The sequence below is a fragment of the Hemibagrus wyckioides genome, linkage group LG11 (assembly GCF_019097595.1).
Source record: "Hemibagrus wyckioides isolate EC202008001 linkage group LG11, SWU_Hwy_1.0, whole genome shotgun sequence".
Lineage (NCBI taxonomy): Eukaryota > Metazoa > Chordata > Actinopteri > Siluriformes > Bagridae > Hemibagrus > Hemibagrus wyckioides.
Window position 1 is genome coordinate 12,304,197 of NC_080720.1, and position 22,658 is coordinate 12,326,854.

The following is a 22,658-nucleotide window of genomic DNA, read 5'->3' on the forward strand; positions in this document are numbered from 1 at the left end:
TGGCTCTCTTACTCAAGCCCAGGTCACATTTCATTCCACACACATCGCTGTCTAGCTAAACTTACACACGCAGGCCCAACACACACTTTCCTTTCAAACCCCTCCCTGTGCCAGGTTGGAGCTTGTCTCTACTATTCTCTAAGCTGTGCTTGTGACAGCTTACCTCCTGCATTACACACATCAGCCAGTTTGTTAGAAGTTTTAAGTAATCATTGTCCACATGATACCTGTATATAAATGGATGTTTACATTTTAATGCTTTGTTGCATGTAAAAGAATTAGTGTTTTATAAATTTAACAAGATGCACTGGAAATGTGACATTCTAATAGTGGAAATCAGCTTTCAAATACACCTAATGCTCTTGCACTGTTTGAACGCAAGATGTACCAATCTGCACAGCCTGTAGAGTTACAATCTATAGAGAGAGCACGATGGTCACGTGATTGCATTCTTTCATGAAGTGCCAGCTCCATTGGCTCCAGATGCCAGTGATCATCACACAGCAGATCTTATATAACTGTGTAGCTTTCGGATGTTACAAGGTAGCTAGCAAATAAACATTTTAACCGCCTTTGGAGCTCTATTTCTGGTAAAATGTTGCCTCAGGCTCTGTTATCACTTCTTTATTTTCACTTGATCATCTACAAATGATCAGATTTTTGGGAGAATTTATTTACTATTTATTTCATATATAATGAAGCTGTAGTGCATATTTTTCTCAATCTTGTCAGTGTTTCCACTTATCTGTGAGGTTTCTGATACTAAAAAAATGTGTCACCTGTGAAGCCAATAACCTTTTAAAAAAAAAAAGTTAATGCTGTAATGCTGTCGATTTTGGAAATAAGTACTATATTTAGGTGCGACACTACCACCATGCACGTTATGATTAAACAACATGGGCCTGCATATCACATTCAAATTTCTGTGAAAGTCAATGCGACATGTATGTAAAGAAAAGAAAAAACAGCCAACAGCTGTAATGAAGCAGCCTATTTACCCTGCTGGTCCCCTGGGCAACTAAAAATAAAAAAACTTGCCCTGACACGTAATCTGCTAGTCTCTTGATACTGATTTGTTCAGTTCAAAGTCTCTAGCTGCATGAAGTGCGCAAGTGCTCTGCTCATTTCGGTTTCCCTTTTCCTTTTTATAGCCGTTTCACATATACACTTGGTGGTGTGAAGCCAAGGAACTAGTGGAACAGCCAGTGAGATCATAATGACTTAAAGAAAATCATGTGAGGACATCCTCCTGGAAATCACCAACCCAGTGTTTTCACAGCAGCAGGTTTATAAAACAGAGACTCTTTAGTGGAGAGCTGTGTCTTTTGATTAATAAACAGTTTAGAGTTTAGACTCTTCTGCCAACATCATCACCAGCAAAACCCTAAAAGTCACAATATAGGATTTGTCAAGTGATAAGACTTAGCAGAGGTAATAGGAAGGATTGAAATAAACAACTTAAAATCTTAATTGCCTGTACAAGTGAACTTACAAATAAAATTTCCTCTAGAAAATGTCAATGTCTGCATGTTAAAAAGCTTAGAATGGACGAGCTTCTTCTGCCTCTTATTAGTAACACACTCCTAAGGCTATCTACTGGTGTGGTCAGCATGGATATTTATTAACCTGCTGAAGTTGCTGTACAGCTTAAGCAAGGTATACTAATTTATTTAACAAGCACCTAATCAGACAAGCATGTCTTCATGAGCTTTACAGGTCCTTACCATGCTCAGACCATAAAGATTTATGAGAAACATGGAAGGGGCGCCTCTCTGGGTAGGTTGAACGTGTGGTAGATGACAAATGCAGGGACCAGCTAGAGGGCATTTGTAGATTTAACCCACATTATAATTACCCATTAAAGGAGGAGGCATGGCCAAAGAGGAACCACAATGTCAGAGGAAGAGAATAAAAGTACACAGTAGATCCTTAATCATGAGTAACAAATCGATCGTGTGCACAAAACCATGTCTCTAAGGGTAAACTCTCCTGTAGTTCACATCATGCTGTATGACCGTGAGACCCAGTTTTCCCATAATGATCTAGACAACTGTAATTGTAGACAATACGTTTTTCTTCCATTTGTTGTTTTATTTGCTAATATGATCTACAGTTTGTTTACATTTCTTACACAAGAAATTTAAAGACCTGCATGTTTAAGCCTTTAAAATCCCAGCCCTACCATCATCACTGTACACATTTACTGTCGTTTCTGAATAATTTGTGGCTGTTACTGAATAATTTGCATTAAATAATATAGTGATAATACCCTAAGAGGTTAAGGGGTTAAAAGAAAACCAAACCCTGCCCATGCACTGGTCTTAAAAATACACTCGACATTGCAAACAGATGTCTTGCTGTGTAATTTTCTCAAAAAGTCGTCGACTGGCATCCAAAACCCAAACTGCAGCGTGTTCTCGCTACATAGCAATTAGTCCTTCATTTTGTGAAAGCAAAGCCCAGGGCATTTCAGAAGAAGAGTTCTGCAAAAAGGTTTTTCCCTTTTGTTGAAAATGGAGCCGTTTTATAGCAAAGCTCTCCACATTCTGACTTTTTTCCCAGAGTTTCTGCTCAGGGCAATTCATAAAACGTTTTCATATTCCTCACTGACCGCCAACAACCTCAAACATTTATACACTTTGTGCCACAGACCCTGTCACTTTCCATAATCCCTTACTCAAATAGACAGACACATACCCAGAGGTACTTAGGTGTTGACAACAAGTGTTGAGTTCTACTTGTTTGATTTTGTTTTAATACCTGGTCTCGTCCCAGTAGTTCTACATTTGTACCACATTCATACCTACTCAATTTAGCACTGTGACTGTAGATAGCATTGTGACTACCTGCCTTTTGAATGAAATATAGAGGTTAAGTACAATGTTAGTATATTGTATACTGTCACAAAAGTCAGTTATCTTTACAGAATATTAAATCTTGCTTGGCTCTGAAATTGCCCACTTGTGAAGATCTCATAATGACACACTCTTATTCACAATGCTTTTCTTTCTGTCTCTCCCTCTTGCTCTCTCTGACTACAGGCTAAAGCAGATGGACAGACCCTTCTTAATGACGTGTATCGCAGGATAAATCTCATCGAGAGCGATTACTTTGGTCTGGAGTTCCAGAATGTGCAGATGAACTGGGTAGGTGGCTGTGTGCTGAACAATGCCCCAGTGTGCATGCTGACAGAACAAGTCTCCAAAACCTCCAGCTCCAGTTTTATAACGTCATATGTACCGCTTTTGGGTTTCGGGGGTTTGGTGGTCTCTCTCAGTTATAGCTGTAAAGCTGTCTGGCTCTGAATAAAGCAACTTGATGTATTTTAAAATAAATCTAAAATAGACAGCACTAGGAGACTTCAGGAGCTGGCAGTACAGGGAGAAGCAAACACGTGAAGGAGTTGCTAGAAGAAAAAGAGGCAGAAAAAAATCCAGGTGGATTATGAGAACTTCTGTGTGTTTTGTTTTTTCTTTCCGTGTGTTTCCACATACCTGCATAGGCCTGATTCTGAACAGATTGTCACCTGTGAATGCTAATTATTCTGCCTAGTAAAAATTGTTCTACCATTAGCTAGGTCTAGCCTTGGGTGAAATATATAGTGTAGCGGTGAGTGGAAGGATTCAGAAGATTAGTACATGGGTACAAAACCAGACATAGCTAACCACCAAGCAGTCAGCATTCCCCTGAAGGCTGATTAACGAAGGTAGTGGCTAGTTCTCTATGAGGGTTGGGCTCGTCCATAAACGCCGCCTTTGCATTGTGACAAATTTGCATTAACATAGAACAATAAAACCAGACCTTGAGATATTGAAAAATCCTAGCACTATTGTCACCAAGTCATTGTCACTGAGAATGTTCAGTAATCTAAACGTATTGTCAGTACTGGTCCTTTTCCACAGATTCAATAACAAACAGGATACAGCAATTTAGTTGTATAGCTGTAAGTTTAAGTTTATTGATGGTGTGCCTAAAAGGGCAACTGTGTGTACCACAACCTCTGCATATTTATTAAAACATAAATACGTTTATGAAGAATCGCTTTCTGGACAAGAGAGAGATCTCTGGAGGAAAGGTGTGGCAGTGAGCAGTGCATTCCTGTTACAATCAGTCACAGATGTGTGTGATAAAGGAGGAATCTCCTGTAGAGCAACTGCGGGTCTTATACACGGTAGTTGCAAAAACACATGGCATTAAAAATGCTTTTATTAATATAATAGGAAGGTATTATTTCTGTAAATGCTGAATGAATATTTCAGTACACGGTGTTAACTCTGACCTTTTCTAACTGTATTCATCTCGGTCTGAAATGTTTATTTGACCTCGAGGTGACCAAGTGTCACTTCTCCATCTCAACTTGCACATGAAAGAACAAACTTTTTCCAGCAAATTCCTAAGGAAATAATCGCTAGGAGTGTGGAATGGCAATGTTGAGCGTACAATCTCTAAAAGGGACGAACACTAAAGCTGTTGCTCTGCTTTTGGTTGTAGGTTTGGCTGGAGCCCACCAAGCTCATAGTGAAACAAGTGCGACGTAAGTGCACACTTAGATTTGGGGTTATTTGTAGTACAATTTGAAAACATTTGTGAGTGTTTTTGTGATTGTGTGTTGTATTTCAGGACCAATGAACACACTCTTTCGTTTGTCAGTGAAGTTCTTCCCACCCGATCCTGGCCAGCTTCAGGAGGAATTCAGCAGGTATGTGACGAGCTACAAGAGTTAACAGCTGACTTTTGCTGTTTATTTTTATATATATTATATATATATATATATATGTGTGTGTGTGTATATATACATATATGCAAGTTTTTTATTTCCTTGGCCGGTTGTAAAGGCCAGCATTACGGTTTTATACCATCATACCATCAGGTTTATCAGAACATACCTTAATGCTTGGTGTATGCGGTGCATGTTTCTGTATTTCCTGGTGCAGGTACCTGTTCTCCCTGCAGATGAAGCGAGATCTGATGGAAGGCCGACTGAACTGCACAGAAAACACTTCAGCTCTGCTGGCCTCTCACCTTGTCCAATGTAAGTGTATGTCCACGATGCACAATGGCCAATGATGTTATTTAATTTACACCCTGTTATTTCATAATACCATGGCCGCTTACTTCGTATGTATGTACTGTATTTATTTATTTATTCATTCATTCGTTTGCTCGTTCATTCATTTAGTTTATTTCTTGCTGCAATTGACACTTTATTCATTTTCTCTATTTCTTTAGAGCATTTCAGCCTACAATTGTTTATTTGATTTACTTATGGTTTGTCAGCCATTTGATTCAGTTTCCCATTGTACATAATTAAACAAACCAAAAAGAAGAATCCACACCACATCCAGAGTAGTGTGTCAGGTTCGGTTTAAAGAACATTTCATTCACTGGTGGCCTTTACATTATATTCTGTTATAGAAAAATATAATTAGTGACCAATATGAAGCAAAGTTGATTGTTTTTCAAAGTGTTTTAGTTTAACACTAGAATTTTAATTTCTACTTCTTGCATATTTGTTTTACGGCTTTACATTTACGTTTAACAGCAAAGCATGTTAGTTCCTGTTATCTCTTATGTTATAGCAGCTCTAAACAACCTCTGAAGTTCTCAGCCATTCCAGGGAAAACAAATTATCTCAGTTATCAAAAATGTCCAGGTCAGTGTAGCACACACTCTGTTTATGAGAGATCCTCATATCCATGTTGCCCATCACGGAACTTACTTCTCCCCATGGTTGAATCATTATGTGGAGTTTAACTGATAACCCAGCTTGGGAATGTTTTTATGTTTATATTTTATAAACAAGACTAAGTATGAGTGTCTGATCACTGAGAACTAAATTTTCCTCCCAGCCCATGTTCATGCCAGTCACCCAGCGTAGAAGCTGTGGACAAAATGTTATAAAAATCTATGAAACTCTACCACCCAGCAAACTTGGGCTTATCGTTTATATGCTAAGGACCCAAAATAAATGCTTTTTTAAGCGTCCAAGTCCTTCATGTATTTTTCTTTTGTGTGGCTTTTTTGTAGGACTACTAGCTGAAGGAAATGGTTTGACAAATGTAAAACAGCATCTTTCTTTGCACTTGAGGGAAATATGGTTGCTTTATTTAGGATAAACTGGTATTTTTAATGTGTCAGATGCCAAAACAAGTTTTTGGCAGAACAGTGTCTTTTTTTTTTCTTTTTTCTTCCTCCTCAGTCTTTGTAGTTTTTCTTTCTCTCCCTCAGCTGAGATTGGAGACCATGATGATATTTCAGACAGGGAGTATCTGAAGCACACTAAGCTGCTGCCGTATCAGGAGCACTTGCAGGAGAAGATCATCGAGTTCCATCGCAGACATGTGTAAGACCATTACCATCCTTATCCTCACTGCACATAGTGACGGCAGAAAAAGTACATAACATCATGCAAATAATACTAGCCCTGTGTATTTTGCCTTTACGGAACACAGTGTGCTGTTTCAGGTTTTGTATTTCTTAGTACAAATCACACCCAGTCCCCACCACTTGGATTTGCATACATTTTGGAAACCTTTTCTTTTTTCTTGTGTATTGGTTCATACATAAGGGGTGTTTGTTCATGTCATAGATCGTCAGTAACATTCAGTTTGTCCTTTGCATAAATGGGGAAAGTAGCTTCCTGAATTTACCTGTCAGTGTGTTACATGAGACAGCAATAGTTTATGTCGATGCACTTTAAATGGCACAAACATATCTCAAGCTAGACTCATCCTACCAAACCACCAGCACTCGTTTTATTTAACTACTGAAACCAGGGCAAAATGAATTAAAAGTAACTGGTAGGGTAGGCATGTATTCAAATACAAATTTTCTAAAGACTACAAATACAGATATGAGTAGAGATGCACTTTTTAAAAGCTTACCAGAAAGCTTCCGATTAGTTGAGTGCATGGAGCTTGATAGAGATTATTGGTACGAGTATGAAGCTCGAGGGCTCTTTTTTTTTAAGCAAAACTAGATCTCCAGGAAAATGAATAAAACCCTCACAAAAATACAAATAGAATTATTTTCTTCTCTTTCAGTATTTGCATGGAAAATAAGAACATATAAGAACATCTAATTTGCAGTATCTGGAGTATGTGGATAGTATTCAACAGAAATCTTGCTCATAAGGCAAAGTCCAGGGTAGTTAACATGATGGTTATAGGGGACGCACTATTCAAAAGAAAACCTTATTTCTACCATGGAAAGTTATTTAAGTTTAACTTAACTTTTTTTGTTTCTTTCTCCATGTTTTGTGTCATTCTTAAATGAACATTCTCCATCATTATTAGAAAAAAAAATCTTTTCAAAACATCATACAGACGTTCTAATGGAAAGCAAATTAATAGGCCCCAGTTTCTCACAGCAACAGAAATGTAACACGCTTTCTGCAAAACCAAAAAAATAGGATAAACTATTATTAGATAGCTATTGTTAACTATAAACAGTGTTTCCCTGATTTAGGAAGGGAATTTTTGTTTTGTCAATAGACAGAAGACAGAAAGCTCCACAGAAATATGGTTCAAACAACACGTTTTGCAAATTGCTTCTCAGTGCAGTCATTTTGTTTATCTTGTTGAGCACATTTTTTTAACTTTCTTGAAAAGAACAGTACCGTAGACTAGAGTGCTCATCCCTGATTTATAAAATCATAAATGCAACAGGTGCTACAGACAATATTGTAAAAGACAAAAATGATATTAGTTTTGGTGTGTTGTACCGTGACTGTCTAGTAAAATTTATTATGTGGGAGTACATCACACATGCTGCCTTGCCATGGCCTGTCGGAAATGTAATAATTATAAGATGAGAACCACCACAAGTTTGTAATTGCTAGTCTGAATCTCAATATTTTTTTTTTTAACAAAAATAATGACTGCTGCCAAAATGGATGTTGCGCCCACAGAGATTCTAAAAAAAAAAAAAGCAGAGTTATAGACTTGTTGTATTACTGTTGCTCAGCTGCAACACAAACACTTAGAGACTAAAAAACCCTTTTAGAGTCTCTTACTCTCCTTCACATCAGAAAACCTGGAGCATAAGAGCATTACTCAGCTAATGACGGTGCACTGTTATTCATTTTCTTGCACTAATGCAAAACATCTTCTCTATGCATGACTAGCACACCTAAGGTAGAAACCTCGAAGAAGGCAGCATTATCTTCTCTCTTGCTGTATATAGAGAAAATGCAGAACAATGGTCGTAAACTTCAGTTTCTTGTTTTCTTCTTTAAAGAATAGTGACTAAAGTGAGACCGAAAGTGGGAGCCGGTAATTTGGGAAAAAATATCATCTTCTTCTTCTTCTTCTTTTTTTTTTCAAGCTGGATCATGATCTACAATTTTGAACATAAACATACTAACTTCCTGATTGGTGAAAATATAGCTGTTGTGTTATCTTGTAAGTGGAGGGCGATGGAGGCTCTGATTCCACTCTGCCTGATGTTTGGAAATGCATCAGCATTGTTTGAACAGCTTGCAGATATGGATTAGATGTGGTTGTAATGTCGGACAGCTGCTCCATCTGAATTCACCTTTGCTCAGCTTTTGATTCTTCCTTTCTGATCCGAGAACAAAACTGGAGAGGCAAAAAAGTTTAAAATCAAATTCTATCTTTAGTGTTTTCTAAATGAACCCTTTGATAGTACAGTTCTTATGATGTAATTATAATTGTTTCATGTGGACAAAATATTAAACGTGAATTGTGTTGTTTTTATTAAAAAGAAATCAGTGTGTCAAATAATGATTGCTTTGGATCTTTCGGTAGCTTCTGTGTCTTTGTGCCACTCTGGTTTGTGGTCACGCTGCATGAGATGTGGTTAATGTTCAGGTCAGCTCTGTGTTAGATTGTGTATCTAATCCCCCGGTTAAGACCCCTTTATTAGCCATACTGTTGCTGGGAGGAGCCTCAGCAGATTTCACAGCTTAAAGGATGAGCAAAATTAGAATGTGCTGATAATCTGGCACTGGGCCTGAGCCTGGCATACACATGCTCTTTACGGGATAGATTCATCTATAGCTTTATTCCTACTCTACATGGTTGTAATCACCCACTTACAGCTTTTTAATCTGATTCTCTTAAAATGAACCTGAGGTGCTGCTATAGAGGCTAACTAAGGCTTGTTCCAATGTGTAAGAAGTACATTTATGATATTCTGTAACTGTAACATAACTGAATCAAATGTAGAAAGTTTTATGGCTCACAATTGTAATAGCAAGGACTTTTATGTCATCTTCTGCCCAAAACTAATATCAAATTGAACCATGTCAATATTTATGCAGGAATGTTTCAAACTGATATGATTTTCATTTCACAAAAAAAGTGTGCACAGATGAACGAGTAGAGTGAAAAGGGGTCTCAGCCTGATAGAAGCTCATCTCAAGCAATTATGAATAAATATTAATAAATAGTGTTTTACGATTTTTGCTCTCTTTGCACCTTATTTCTTCCTGTCAATGTATATTATACAGAGTATTCACAATACTAATAATTTTAGTTGTCATTTTCTAATGACGATCACCTAATGTGGATTTGTATGGTTTCTTTGACTATAAGAATTTTCAATTCTTCAATAAGAATTTTTTTTAAAACTGAAATTATTATGGGAGGTTGCTGTTAGGTTTTTTTAATCATCAGAATGTTGTGCTTTTAATTCTCAGAATGTCCATACTTTTAAAAATATGTCAACAATCTTTCTTTTGTACAACCAAGATAAAATATATTTATTGTTATTGTTTATTGTTCAGCACGTGTGATTTACTCTTATTATCCTGGTGCAGGGGTCAGACGCCTGCGGAGTCCGATTTCCAAGTGCTGGAGATTGCCCGTAAGTTGGAGATGTACGGTGTGCGTTTCCACCCTGCAGCTGACCGTGAAGGCACCAAGATCAACCTATCAGTGGCCCACATGGGCCTGCATGTCTTCCAGGTGAGCATAGCCTGTTTATATTAATCTGAGCTTGGTCATTGGAATTAGGTCTGTCCTTTTAAAGCTATGATAAACTTTAGCAATTACTTAATCTCTTTCTCAGGGTAACACCAAGATCAACACATTCAACTGGTCCAAGATTCGCAAACTGAGCTTCAAAAGGAAGAGATTTCTGATCAAGCTGCACCCCGAGGCCCATGTGGGTATTGAGGCCCAGGAGAGGCATCACTATCTATCTATCGCACATATACACTTAGTTTTTTAGGAACTCTTACGCTACTCTTACACAGTTTATTAGGAACTCTTCTACACCTGCAACATTTTTCCCCATTCTGACGTCGATGAGAAGCTTTTGACCTGTGTATGCATTGCATTGCCTCCATATGATTGTTGGTGTTCCTAATAAAGTGGATGGTGAGGGTTCCCATGCCATGATTATTTTTGTTATGAACTCATTATGACTGGGTATCTCTCTCTGTCATTCAGGGTCCTCATCAGGACACTCTGGAGTTCCTGATGGCTAGCCGTGATCAATGCAAAATCTTCTGGAAGAGCTGTGTGGAGCACCATGCCTTCTTCCGTCTGTTCGATCAACCACAACCCAAAACCAAAGCAATTCTGTTTAGCAGGGGATCCTCCTTCAGATATAGGTACTGTGTGCAGATGTGTTTGAGCGTGCAAAAGACACATCTGTTTCTTTGTCCTTTACACAAAGCTACAAACATAATCTACAAAGTCTACATTTGATTACTTTTTAAGAAATCCAAAGAGCCTGTTTTCATTATTTCATTTCTTCCTATCCCCTGTTTGTCATGCCTGTGGAAGTAACAGATTTCATAGACCCATCTTAATAAAATGAATTCCTCTAAAAAAGATAAAATCAAAGTTTCATGTATTTATATTGATTTTTTTTATGCTTATGGTTGTGTAAATGCTTGTGTGCGTGTGTGGGAACAAGCTTGATGTAGTGTGTGTTTTGTGACAGTGGGAGAACTCAGAAGCAGCTGGTGCAATATGTTAGGGACAGTGGTGTGAAAAGAACACCCTACCAAAGGTGAGACTCTGCTGACCAAGAATATATTTTTAATACAGCAATTTTGAAACAGGAAGGAACTACTGTATTTTTTTTGTTTGTTTGTTTTTTATTGTGTAAATTGTCTTCCACAGGAGAAACAGCAGTAAGATCCGGATGTCAACTCGCTCCTTAGCCACTGATTTACCTAAGCAGGTCAGTAACAAAGGGTGCCTACATTATTATCTAAGACTTTTGCTTTTTATTCTACGTATATAAAGTGAATGATTTATTTATTTATTTTTTGCCTCCTAATATCCATACCTCCCTTTAGTCCTTTTTTCTGACTATTTTTCTCTCTTACAGAGCCTGTCCTTCAACGACAGCCTTAAGATATGCAGTTCTTCTCCATCTTCCACTGTTTCCTTCCACAAGGAAGCCTTCCTTCCGTCTCTGCACTCTTCCATCTCTCCTGTACGAATGGATAACAATAGCAAGCCTCAAATCCTGCAGATTCAGCACATCTCATCTCTTCAGCAGCCTGTGAGACCACCTAGCCCCGTGAAGGAGGAGCCTGCAAAGATACACCCTCCATCTAACTCAGCCTTCCCAGGTGCCCCTTACAACCCGGCAGCAGGAGACTGCAGCCCCTCGTTCGTGCGTGTAGAGAGTAGCTTCTCCCAAAATGGCAATGATTATGGCGACCATGTGGCTTTGGGTGAGGGTGGGCAGTGTCAGATGCATAGCCTCGGCTCAGGTGCCGGAAAGGCCTTCCTTACTCCTTTGGAGGCTTTGGGGACAGAGTTTATGCACTCTGGGCCAATCCCTGCATTCCCGCTGCAGTTCAGCGAGGAGTTTATAGATGATGACCCTGCTGAAATGTCATTTTACGCAGGCGGAAATGAAGCATATATGTTTGGCTTTAATGAAAACGGCGAGAGGTTCAAATATGGCGAATGTGAAATGAACGGAAACTCAAATGCATTTTCAGAGGCTGCCTTTGGCCGTTCTGAGACCAGCTCACTGGTCAATAACCGCTCAGAGTGCAGTTCTCTGGACAACCTGGGACTGTCGTCCTCATCTCTGCGTTTGCCCGGCTCAGAAAACCTGTCTGAGGCCAGCTCCATGCTTAATTTCCCACCGTGCTCTGCACGCTCAGAGGCCAGTTCAGCCATGCAATTTAGTGAGCTGGTGGAACAGCTGGAGCAGCTTAGCTGTCCACCGACAGGCACAGAGGGCTCGGGAGACGACAGCTCTGATTCGGATTCAGACTGGGGCTCCGATGCAGGGCTGATGTCTGATTTGTTTTACAGCAACCCGTTTACTAGTACTGCAGAGATGGAAGCTTTCCTCCTTGAGTGCCACAACCTTCGTTCATTAAGCCTGGGGGAACCCCCCAAATCCACCCAGCTTGATATGTAGTTTTTTTACTTCTGTCTAAATTGGGCTCTCTACTTTAGAGAAGTGCCTTGCAGAACACTAAAGCTCCATCCAGCTTTTTAATTCATAAAACATTTTAATTTTGTAATACTTCAGAAATGGAAAAAAAACCCCACTGGCTTGGTGCCAGCATGTTGTCTTTAATGCTAAACAGATACAGCACTTCTTTTTCCCCACTACGTAATTCTTGAGCTCATAATAGGCACTTTTAGCATCTCACGCTGCCACTTTTTCCTTCATACTTTATCTTATAGTGCACTTAGCCACTAGTCTTTCTTGCTTTCTGGTGTCCCGATTTTCTAAATGTTTGCTGTGTTGTTCAAGCTTATGTCTTGTCATGACATTCCTTCTGGGTCTACAATCACTTTTGTATGATTTGGTGCTGACATTAGAGATTTTTCCTTCACCTTTTAAGTGCAGGTTCAGCTCTCCTGTTTGCGGCTCTGTGCTCTCTTCTCTGCCTTATGTTTGGAATCGGTTTTATACTTGATCTTTGGTCTGGTCTGTAGTGCCAATAGCGCTGATTGTTGAAAATTACTGACCACCACAATTATTTAAAGCCAGTGTTGGACTTTGAAGGAGAATATTGAAATAGTCTATAGCTTAGAATAGTGGCTCTTGAACTGGTTTGAGAATCACTGCGTTAGGAAATTCTTCTATAACATTTGAAATAGTCTAAGCTATTGTTGTTGCTGTATTCAGCACCAGAATGTATTCTTTCAACTTAAAAATACAGTAATCTGTTATTTGCGTGATATTTGAATGCAATTCCAGTTTATCTTCTAGTGAACTGTGAAGTATGAACCCGTTTTTTTAATCTAAAGTTTAGTGACCTAAGCTGTTTTTCTAAATAGTCAAATATTACATCAGAGTCATCTGAAAATCGTCTTAAAGTGCTGGTTAAGATTCCGGATAAGGAACAAATCTATGCTGCCAGTAAGGCATGTACTTTGCGCATTGTTCTATTATGGTGCCTTTTTATATAATAATCTGACACTGACCCTTTTAAAAGAGACAAAGTATATATAACGGTATATTTGAAATCAAATGAATAGGTAGAAAACATAAATTGGAACACAGCCATACTCATAATGATGAATGATGATACTTTAAAGTATCCATAGCAACAATATTGTGTGTGTTATAGTGGATAACCGATCAACACGTGCCAGTATGTTTTATCTGATCAGACGCTGTGAATTTTATATAGCAAAAACTGTCTGACCATTTACATATCCCCTCCAGTGTTTGGTGTGAATTTGATTATGGCACTCTGCTCAGGCCTGTTGTGAAGCAGCAGTGAAACTGGCAGCTGTGCTTCTTCCTTCAAAAGTTTGGTTGAGGCTTGATAGCACTGGTATTGATATTTTTAATTTTGTGATTGAGTTACCCCACAGTGCCCCCTGCTGTTCAGTATTCTCCCATGTTACACTTTTGACATTGATTTTCTTTGGTGATGGTGATTTATTGCTATGTAGCTTGATATTCTTTAATGCACATCTATAATTTCCAGGCAAACCTTTTTTTTTTTGTTCTTACTCCAGGGAATGTAATGCACCAACAACAAAGTGGTGCTGCAAAAAAAAACAAAAAAAAAACAGTGTGAATGTAACGTGCTCCTTGAGTGATGTGCACGCTCATGCATAGTGTCCGAGATCCATCAGTGGTCTTGACACAAACAAATTGTAGTCTGAAAGCACATTCCTGTATTCTTCAGTGAGCATTTACATCCCTTTAGATGGGACTTGGTATTAACTCTCCTATATATAGCTATATATGTATATGATTTACTTCAGTTATTTTTACACTGCAAAGATGCATTTAATGAAGAATGTGCTTCATCCTCCTTGTTTTGTTAAGAGACAGCAATTAAGCTTCAGATGATTTATAAAATTTCGGCTTTCCCCTTAAACCTTTAATAATTTTTCTCTGAAGTTTAAAGCAAGTTATCCGTACTATCCGGTTTACTTTTGTTTTTGAGTTCCTCCCCTGTATTCACACACTCAGTGTTTATTTTTTGCACAATTCATTTCTTAAATAGTTGCATTTAGTTAGGCAAACCTATTAGATTGAGTTGACATTACCTTACTGGACATTACACAAGGCATTAACAGGAGACATCAGTCAAGTGCAGGTTTTGCGGTTTTGTGGGTAGACCAGACTGCTTAAATACTTTTGTTTCTTGGCTGAGGTGCGGTCCATAAGTAGACTGAGATCTAAACCACAAGATGGGGCATGATCAGTGCAGATTTTCCTATGGGTGATGTCATTTCCTTATTCTGTCTCCAGTGAAATTCCATTTAGTTTCATTTCCTGCTTTGTCTCATCCTGCTTCACTTTGCTGAATTGTCCAGACTCTCTGTTTCTTTTCAGTCCATTTTCTACTAAATGTCAGTTGTCAGATTTGTGGTTTCTCTTCCTGTGGCAAGCCTTCCTAGCACTTGTTTTGTAAACTAGGCATTATCTCAGTACAAAATACACTAAATGGCAGAAAGATGAATTGAAAAACAACTGTAAAAAGATTTCAATTTACAGATGAAGAGAACCTTTGCATAGCTAATAAGCTAGAGTTGTTAGGTCATTCAAGGGCGAGTTCATTCTCATTGTCATTTTGAGAGATGGCAAAGCTGTGTTCAGCACCAGTTGTGTGAAGTTGTTTCCTCCTAAATCCTCTCTACTCTCACAAGCGAGGACAAGCAGTGTAACTGGGCACAGGATAGCCATCCAGCTGCCTTACCTCCATCGTTGGACAAGCTTGGAACTTTTGTTAATGTGGCATTAGTTGAGTTTGAGGCATGCTGAAATTCTGTTTTGAAAAATGCAGTTATGTTTTGGACTCATCCATAGACTCAAGCAATTTTGTTTGTTTAACTGACCTTAAATTCTCAATGCATTAATGCAGCCTGACTTCATAACTCAATGTGCTCTTGCTAGCTTTTGTAACGATAAACATCTGTTTGGGTTTTAATGCTGCTTTGAAGCTGTAGCTGCAGCAGAAGATTTACCCAAGATGGTCAAAGGTTTGTTTATGAAGGCTGGGCGTCTGCTCTTCACGCAGACACATTACTCACCCTGAGCTTTGCAGTAACCCTACAGCTTTCTCTTACATGTGTTTGGATGGTAAGATCAAAGCAAGGTGATCACAAAGTGCTGCTTTTATATCGAGTCTTGCAGCAGCATATTGAAGGTTTAGTGATAAACAAAATTTTGGCAAGCTCTATAAATATAGAAATATAGTAATATAATAAATAATGAAATCTGTATAAACAGACGTGGAACAGAGTCGTAGTTAATAACAAAAATTCAGTCAGTTTATCAGTCTGAGCTAGGTTGGGTCTTGTCCACTATAACAAGCTCATTGTGATCTATGGCCACATATGGAAACTTCACTAATGTTTTTGATCTAATTTGATCAATTTTGAAACTAAAAATTCACACTTGACAAATCTTTGCAGAATTTTACTTTCCCCCCAAACAGTCAATTGTGAAGACTGACAAGATCTTCCTTGCTCTGAGTATTATCTTCCTGGTCCCTTTCCCCTTCCATCCCCTCTCTCGAGTTTATTAAATTAGCAACTGATTTCATTTCAGAAACAAGACCACTTCATTTTTTTTTTCCACTTTAAAGCTCTTAATTTAAGAATCACTACACAAGCTAAGTGCCTAATCTATAACGATTCAATGTGAAAAAGTGTGCTTATGTGTGTGTATGTTTTTCTTCTTTGAAATAAACCATTTGCTGTTTTTGGTACATGATCTTAGACTTAACATTGTCACTTCCTTTTATTATTACTTATATGACTCAAATATGACTAATGTCCTATTAAAATATAAAAAGAGGCTTTAAATGCTGGAACTGCTGCATTTCATCTAATACATTCATTCATGCTTGATTTGATTCATACAATACACATTCGTAATACACTGCCTTTAAATCCAGTGTTCTGTGCTGAGATTCACAGATTTAGGATTGTTTTGCCTATATTCAGTTCTGTAAGTATTCAGCAGTTTTTAGTTTTGTTTGTTTGAGTAATCTTGGATGAGAGTTTCCTTTTTTATAAGATTACAGTCCAGTGGTCTGGAAAATGTAAACAAATGCTTTAGGTGCTTTTAAAAGGCTGGGGAATAATTGGCCATTATTCTGCTGCCAGGTGCTGTGGTTTCGGTGCTGCCCTGTGCAGCTGTGTGAAAGTGTAATAACACACATTTTCCCAGCTAAGCACGAGCTGTAAGTAGTATATGGCATCAGATACCATCATGGTGAGACAGTGTCTGTCTGTGTTTCCTGTGCCACGACAGCTATTAAAGTATGTATGGAGGAAATGCACAACAATTAAGCATGTTCCTGAAGATCCAGAAATATTTTCACATGTTTTTTTGTTTTTTTTAACCATGGCTCAGACACGGAGCAGGTGTGTTTCACCACATATATAACCTTTCTGAAACCATCTTTTTCACTTTTCAGGTCCTATTTCAGACAAAAGAAGTGCAGAGGTATTCCCCCATGATCTAGTTCTCTCTATATCGTGTCGGATGCAACCTCTCTAGGGTGAAAGCTAATGCATGCTTCCTTCAAGATAGGTGAAACCATCCAGCACATCATTTTGTGAATACTGTGTTCCCCACAACCACCAGCATTCGCACACACACACACACACACACACACACACACACACACACACACACAAAAGTGAGGGTCTGAGTGATTATGTAGCATCCATGCTATCTAGGGAGCAGAGTCTATTGTTTGTGGCATTATAGTGATGAGCATGAAACATTAGATAGTTGTGCAACTCGGGAGCCCAATAAATGCAGGTTTTTCTTATTCTCTTAATTATATGCCACTAGCATTACTGTCACTTTTAACAGAGCTCAACTTGTAGTAGATTACTGAATATAAAGAGAATCATCAGTAGATGTGCCACACTGAAAGCAGGCAGAAAGCTTGAGGGTTTAGTTGTGGTTACATGAGATACTGTTTATTCATGGTCAAAAAATATTAAGTGGGATCACCTGGTATGGTAATAACACAGCAGTTACGTTTTTCTGCTACAGTCAGTAATATTATGATTTTAGTTTCCAGTGTTGGGCCCATAAAAGCCTTGAATCCTCAGCTCTGTACTTGGATTATTCACTTTGGTAGAATGTAGAACGTGGGCCGTGAAAGCAGCGCTAGCACAATGCTAACACAGTGAAGTACCGGACGATGCACTAACAAGTCCATGAACTCACATTTTTGTATTTTCAGATGCAAAGTGAGCCGAACCCATGTAGAATTTGGTTACCCTTCTTACCTGGGTTAACCAAACCAGATAGGGACTCATGGGTGGAACTAATGGAAATAGTGCCGCAATCAGTCATTTACATACACTGATACATCATATCACGTATATACACATCTGATTTTGTTTACCGATAGAATTTTTGTCTGAGATAACTTGAACCTGAATATCCTGCTGCTGCTATCTTCAGCTTAGGTTGCATTTCAGTTCGTTTTCCAGTCACTGTATGCTCACTACCAAGGGCTGTAATTATTTCATAAAACATACAGAGTGCCCTATATGCACAATGAAGGATGTTGAAGATACAATCACAGAAACTTGTGAGCCGATATTGAAATATAACAAAATAGAGCTCTCTGTTTTCACATAGGAAAAAACTGACACACAAAAACAAACATTTTGATAATTATGATAATTTTTTATTTTATTATTATTATTAATCATGCCCATCACTAGTAATCAGCCTCAATATCCAGTTAATAATTCAACCTTACTAGGCATCATTATGCATTGGTAAACGGATACAGGTTCTCAATCAGGACACTGCATTGTCTCTTAAAAAGCTGATGGGAATGTAAGTTACCATAAATCAGTTCTTAATGCTGCAAACATCCTGCTTCAAACTCCACTTATCCAATTCATATACATTTTGTTGTGAATTTATGACTCCAGGTTTTGTAAATATCTAAATTTTATGTTCTTTTTTGTTGTTTTTCTTTTTTACATTTGGGTTTAGAGGGCCGACATAATATCCTGTGTATGTACCGTACAGGCACTGTGATATCAAGATGGCAGCCATTTCCTCAGCTTTTCAGTACAGGAATTAAAGTCTGATAAACGATTGGAGAGATTGAGAGGTGCACAGCTCCGGCTCTTCCTGTGTGGAGTTGCTTCTGTGTTTGTGCAGGAGTTTGGCTAAGTGCTTTTAACGCTGTCTTATCCTCCTCCCCCTTCTCCTGTGTCATACCCAATGGGACACTGTAGTTAAACTGTAAACCGTCTGGCCAGGCTGGCTGCATTCCTGATAAGCCTCCTCTTCAGGAATTACTTCCGGGTCATACAGGAGATGTTTTTATTTTTTTCTGTTTTTTCGGCTGTTTCTGTTCGTCTGGTCAAGATGTGCTTGTTCTTTAGAAAAAACTAAGTAGTCTGCTGTTCTGTGTGTAAAGCTTTTATTATTTTATTTTCCTTTCTGAAATGTGTGAATTAAAATTTAGCAGTTTTGGAGAGACTTTTTTTGGTAGGTGATGTTCTGACCTTTTGTTTTGTTTTGTTTTTTGTTTTTAAATTGTGTCCACACATGTTGATCTTGATCTTAAGAGATGATCCTCAGAGATGATCTCTGTCCAAATATTTAGAAGTTTTAGCTCTTGCTTGTAAGCTATATGGAACACATGGTTTACATACATTTGCTGTTCGAAGGTTTGCGTTCGAAAACGAATATAAGATCTTGTGAGTACCGATGTTGCGTTGTCTCTCTTTTTTTTCTCTCTCTCCACTCTTTTCTTCGTGTGCGCACGTGTCCCCTGTTCCCGTAGACTTACAAGTTCAACCTGTTCACCACCTTTTTTTTAGGTGTTTCTCAATTTCAGTCCCCAACATTGTTTTCCAAACTAGTTTCCTAGACCAAGAATAAAACTAGTCTTATCCTGAACTGCCATAATATTGCAAATATGATCCACCCATGTCATTTTTCTTCCATACGTTTTTCCTCTATATTTTTCCCCCCAAATTGTGTTAAGTAGCAGGGTATGGTTGCTTAGTGGTTATCTCGTTTGCCTTGCGTCTGTGTGCAGAGATAGCAAGTTCTCCCCTTTTGGTTCCAGTTTGTGTGTTCTCCACATTCTTTGGGGCTTTCCTCTGCGTACTCTGGTTTTCCCTCTGTCAAAAGACGTGTTGTTTGTAGTGTGTCAGTGGGTGTGGTGTGTGTGTGTGAGAGATTGTGCCCTGGGATAGCCTTCAGGTTTCCTGTGACATTTGGGTCGGACATAATATCCTGTGTATGTACTGTAAAGGCACTGTGAAGACTGTCAAGAGTGCTGAAATGGCAGCCAAAATGTGAATTATTGATCATTATTCCATGTTTTATCTTGGGGGATTTGGTAGCTTAGTGGTTAAGGAGCTGGACTTCTGGTCATATTGTTGTGAGTTCAAAGCCCAGGTCCACAAAGCTGCCACTGCTGGGCCCTTGAGCAAGGCCCTTAACCCTCAATTGCTCAGTTGTATAAAAATGAAATGAAATGTAAGTCGTGCTGGATAAGGCTGTCTGCCAAATGCCGGAAATGTAAATGTATTATGTACTTATTATTATTTTCCCCTTAAATTCATGTCTTTATTAACTTTGTCTCTGTTCTTCTTTCTCCTTTCTCAGGTCCCATAATGGACAGCCCCCAGCTGTCTCCCTTTGGGTCTAAGTGTCCCCTGAGTATGTCCACGTCCTTCCAGATGTCCACGCTCAGCCTGCCCAGCCAGGCACCCTCGAGTCCTCTTCTCAGCGAGGGGGGCAGCTCCAGGATGGAGGAGGAGGAGGAGCTTAGGAGGAAGGTATGCTGTTCTAGGTTGTCTAGGGAAAATTAATCACACTATAGAACACTGGTTTGGACTAAAGGCCAAGTATATAACTGCAAAAAGAGTTCTTGAAGGGAATCATGTATTACATTTTGTTTGGGATATAATAGTCTTCCCTGAAACCTGTAAATAAACATATCGCTGTGTGCAGTACAATAAACATATCTGTGTGCAGTATGTATAATGTTACAGGCATAATCATGCTACCTCACTAATTTGTAAATTTATACTGTAACATGAAATAGTGTTAACTGTTATTTATGTGTTTCTTTTGTCTTTCTTCAGAGATATCCCACTGATAAAGCCTACTTTATTGCCAAAGAGATTCTGATGACTGAGAGGACATACCTGAAGGACCTGGAGGTTATCACAGTGGTAAGCTAACAAATCTGTTCCTAAAGAAAAGTTTGTTAAGTATTTGTGTGAAGGTAGTAGGATTGGGAAGGTCACTGTAAGTGTGGTATATTTGTGTGATTATGTGCACATGCAGAAACAATAAAGGGCCCAGTGTCTGTATCTGCTTTATGCGTGACTCATTGATACAGACAAGATGATGAGATCTGTGTCTAATATGGATGTGTTTTGTGTCATGCTGCCGCATATGTGTGTGTGTCCTCAGTGGTTCCGCAGTGCAGTGATTAAAGAGAATGCCATGCCTGAAGGCCTGATGACTCTCCTTTTCTCCAACATTGACCCCATCTACGAGTTCCATCGAGGCTTTCTCAAAGAAATCGACCAGAGGCTGGCTCTCTGGTACCAGTCTCCTCTTTCTTACTACAAATAATCAATCATGGACAAAGCACAATTCATTTTATCGACATATTCCAGGACTTAGGTGAAATTTCAGCTCAGCAGAACAGTATACACATTTGTTGCTCAATTTTTAATTGCATGTTATTTGTTGTTTTTTAAACTGAAAGTTTAAAGATGAAGCAGCATTTAGGATCTTTATACTTGTTGCTAGTCATTACAAAGAGTTTGAAGCCAAAAAGATTTTGAAGAGATTTAACTGTGATTTTTTTATTTCAAGTGAGATTTCAGTAAAGCTGAACATTTCGGTCATGTTGTCATGTTATAAGGACATGGCAGTTAACGATGCCCCACAGATATGACACTTAGCCAGTGATTTTTTATTTTTATTTATTTTTTTACTATTGCTAATATTTAATTCCTCTTGCCACCAGGGAGGGGCGCTCTAATGCTCATGTGAAGGGAGATTACCAGAGGATTGGCGATGTCATGCTGAAGAACATGTGTGCCCTGAAGGTGAGGTCTTAGTAAAATAATGAATGGAGCATTCTTGACCGATTTGAACTGTGGTTAAAATGCCCAATTGCAATATGCATTGAAATTTCCTCAGGAGTTTACCAGCTTCCTACAGAAGCACGATGAGGTACTGACTGAGCTGGAGAAGGCAACAAAGCGTGTAAAGAAGCTGGAAACGGTCTATAAAGAGTTTGAACTGCAGAAGGTGTGTTATCTGCCCCTCAACACCTTCCTCCTCAAGCCCATCCAGAGGCTCATGCACTATAAGCTGATCCTTGAACGCCTGTGCAAACACTACTCCCCCGAGCACAGAGACCACCACGACTGCAAAGGTAACCACAGTCACACACTCCATCATTAAATCCCACTAGATCAGAGCTAAATCATAGAATCGTGAGTTCATGTGCTTGTGTCCCATGTGTCAATCACCTTTTTTATTCATCAGCAGTGTTCGATGACTTGTCAGTAGGAGCAGTATGTATATTCACAGAGTGTATGTTTGTGTCTTCAGAGGCCCTAAAGGAGGTGACAGAGATAACAGCTCAGCTACAGAGTAGCCTCATTCGACTAGAGAACTTCCAGAAACTGACGGAACTGCAGCGGGACCTGATTGGCATTGAGAACCTCACAGCACCTGGCAGGGTGAGAGGCCTGCTTTACGTAGTGTATTTCTAATTTTTGCTTGCTGAGAGAAAAAAAATCGATGTATACTTATTTTTATTTATAAAATAGAAGTTGCACAACAGGGCTCTCTGAATAAACTGATGTTTAAAAACTATTTGCTCTTTATAATAATAATAAAATGTTTAGGAAATAAAAAAAAAAACATATTGTACCTTTCTCTCCCCAATAAGGCAAAAATCATCTGATGCAGTACAGACCTGTTTTAAACTAAAATGATTAGTGCAATGGTTTCTGTGGTTTGTAATCCTTTTGTGATCACCAGGAGTTCATCAGGGAAGGATGTCTTTACAAGCTTACAAAGAAAGGTCTGCAGCAAAGGATGTTCTTCCTGGTGAGTTTACACACCACTTGTTTTCTTACAGCAGGATTGAACAAATTACTAGCATAGGTGTCCAGGAAAAGCAGGTCATGCTTTTTATTTGTAGCTGCCTGGCAGGCAAGTAGTAAGACCCAGAAGAAAACAGCTCCTTATTTTCT

The 22,658-nt window shown here is 38.8% G+C and overlaps 1 protein-coding gene across 5 annotated transcripts in view; it reads left to right on the plus strand.

The window, feature by feature from the left end:
- farp2 (FERM, RhoGEF and pleckstrin domain protein 2) overlaps window positions 1-22,658 on the plus strand; it is a 47,756-nt gene that overhangs the window by 14,659 nt on the left and 10,439 nt on the right. For all 5 annotated transcript variants that reach the window (XM_058403579.1, XM_058403581.1, XM_058403582.1 and 2 more), the window contains exons 3-20: window positions 3,042-3,146; window positions 4,492-4,534; window positions 4,621-4,699; window positions 4,935-5,032; window positions 6,229-6,343; window positions 9,782-9,929; window positions 10,033-10,128; window positions 10,416-10,579; window positions 10,915-10,983; window positions 11,097-11,157; window positions 11,308-11,554; window positions 20,035-20,207; window positions 20,517-20,606; window positions 20,851-20,984; window positions 21,416-21,497; window positions 21,592-21,829; window positions 22,009-22,139; window positions 22,444-22,512. In XM_058403579.1, coding sequence (XP_058259562.1) covers window positions 3,042-3,146; window positions 4,492-4,534; window positions 4,621-4,699; window positions 4,935-5,032; window positions 6,229-6,343; window positions 9,782-9,929; window positions 10,033-10,128; window positions 10,416-10,579; window positions 10,915-10,983; window positions 11,097-11,157; window positions 11,308-11,554; window positions 20,035-20,207; window positions 20,517-20,606; window positions 20,851-20,984; window positions 21,416-21,497; window positions 21,592-21,829; window positions 22,009-22,139; window positions 22,444-22,512 — 2,142 coding nt within the window. The remainder of the gene's footprint in view (window positions 1-3,041; window positions 3,147-4,491; window positions 4,535-4,620; window positions 4,700-4,934; window positions 5,033-6,228; window positions 6,344-9,781; window positions 9,930-10,032; window positions 10,129-10,415; window positions 10,580-10,914; window positions 10,984-11,096; window positions 11,158-11,307; window positions 11,555-20,034; window positions 20,208-20,516; window positions 20,607-20,850; window positions 20,985-21,415; window positions 21,498-21,591; window positions 21,830-22,008; window positions 22,140-22,443; window positions 22,513-22,658) is intronic.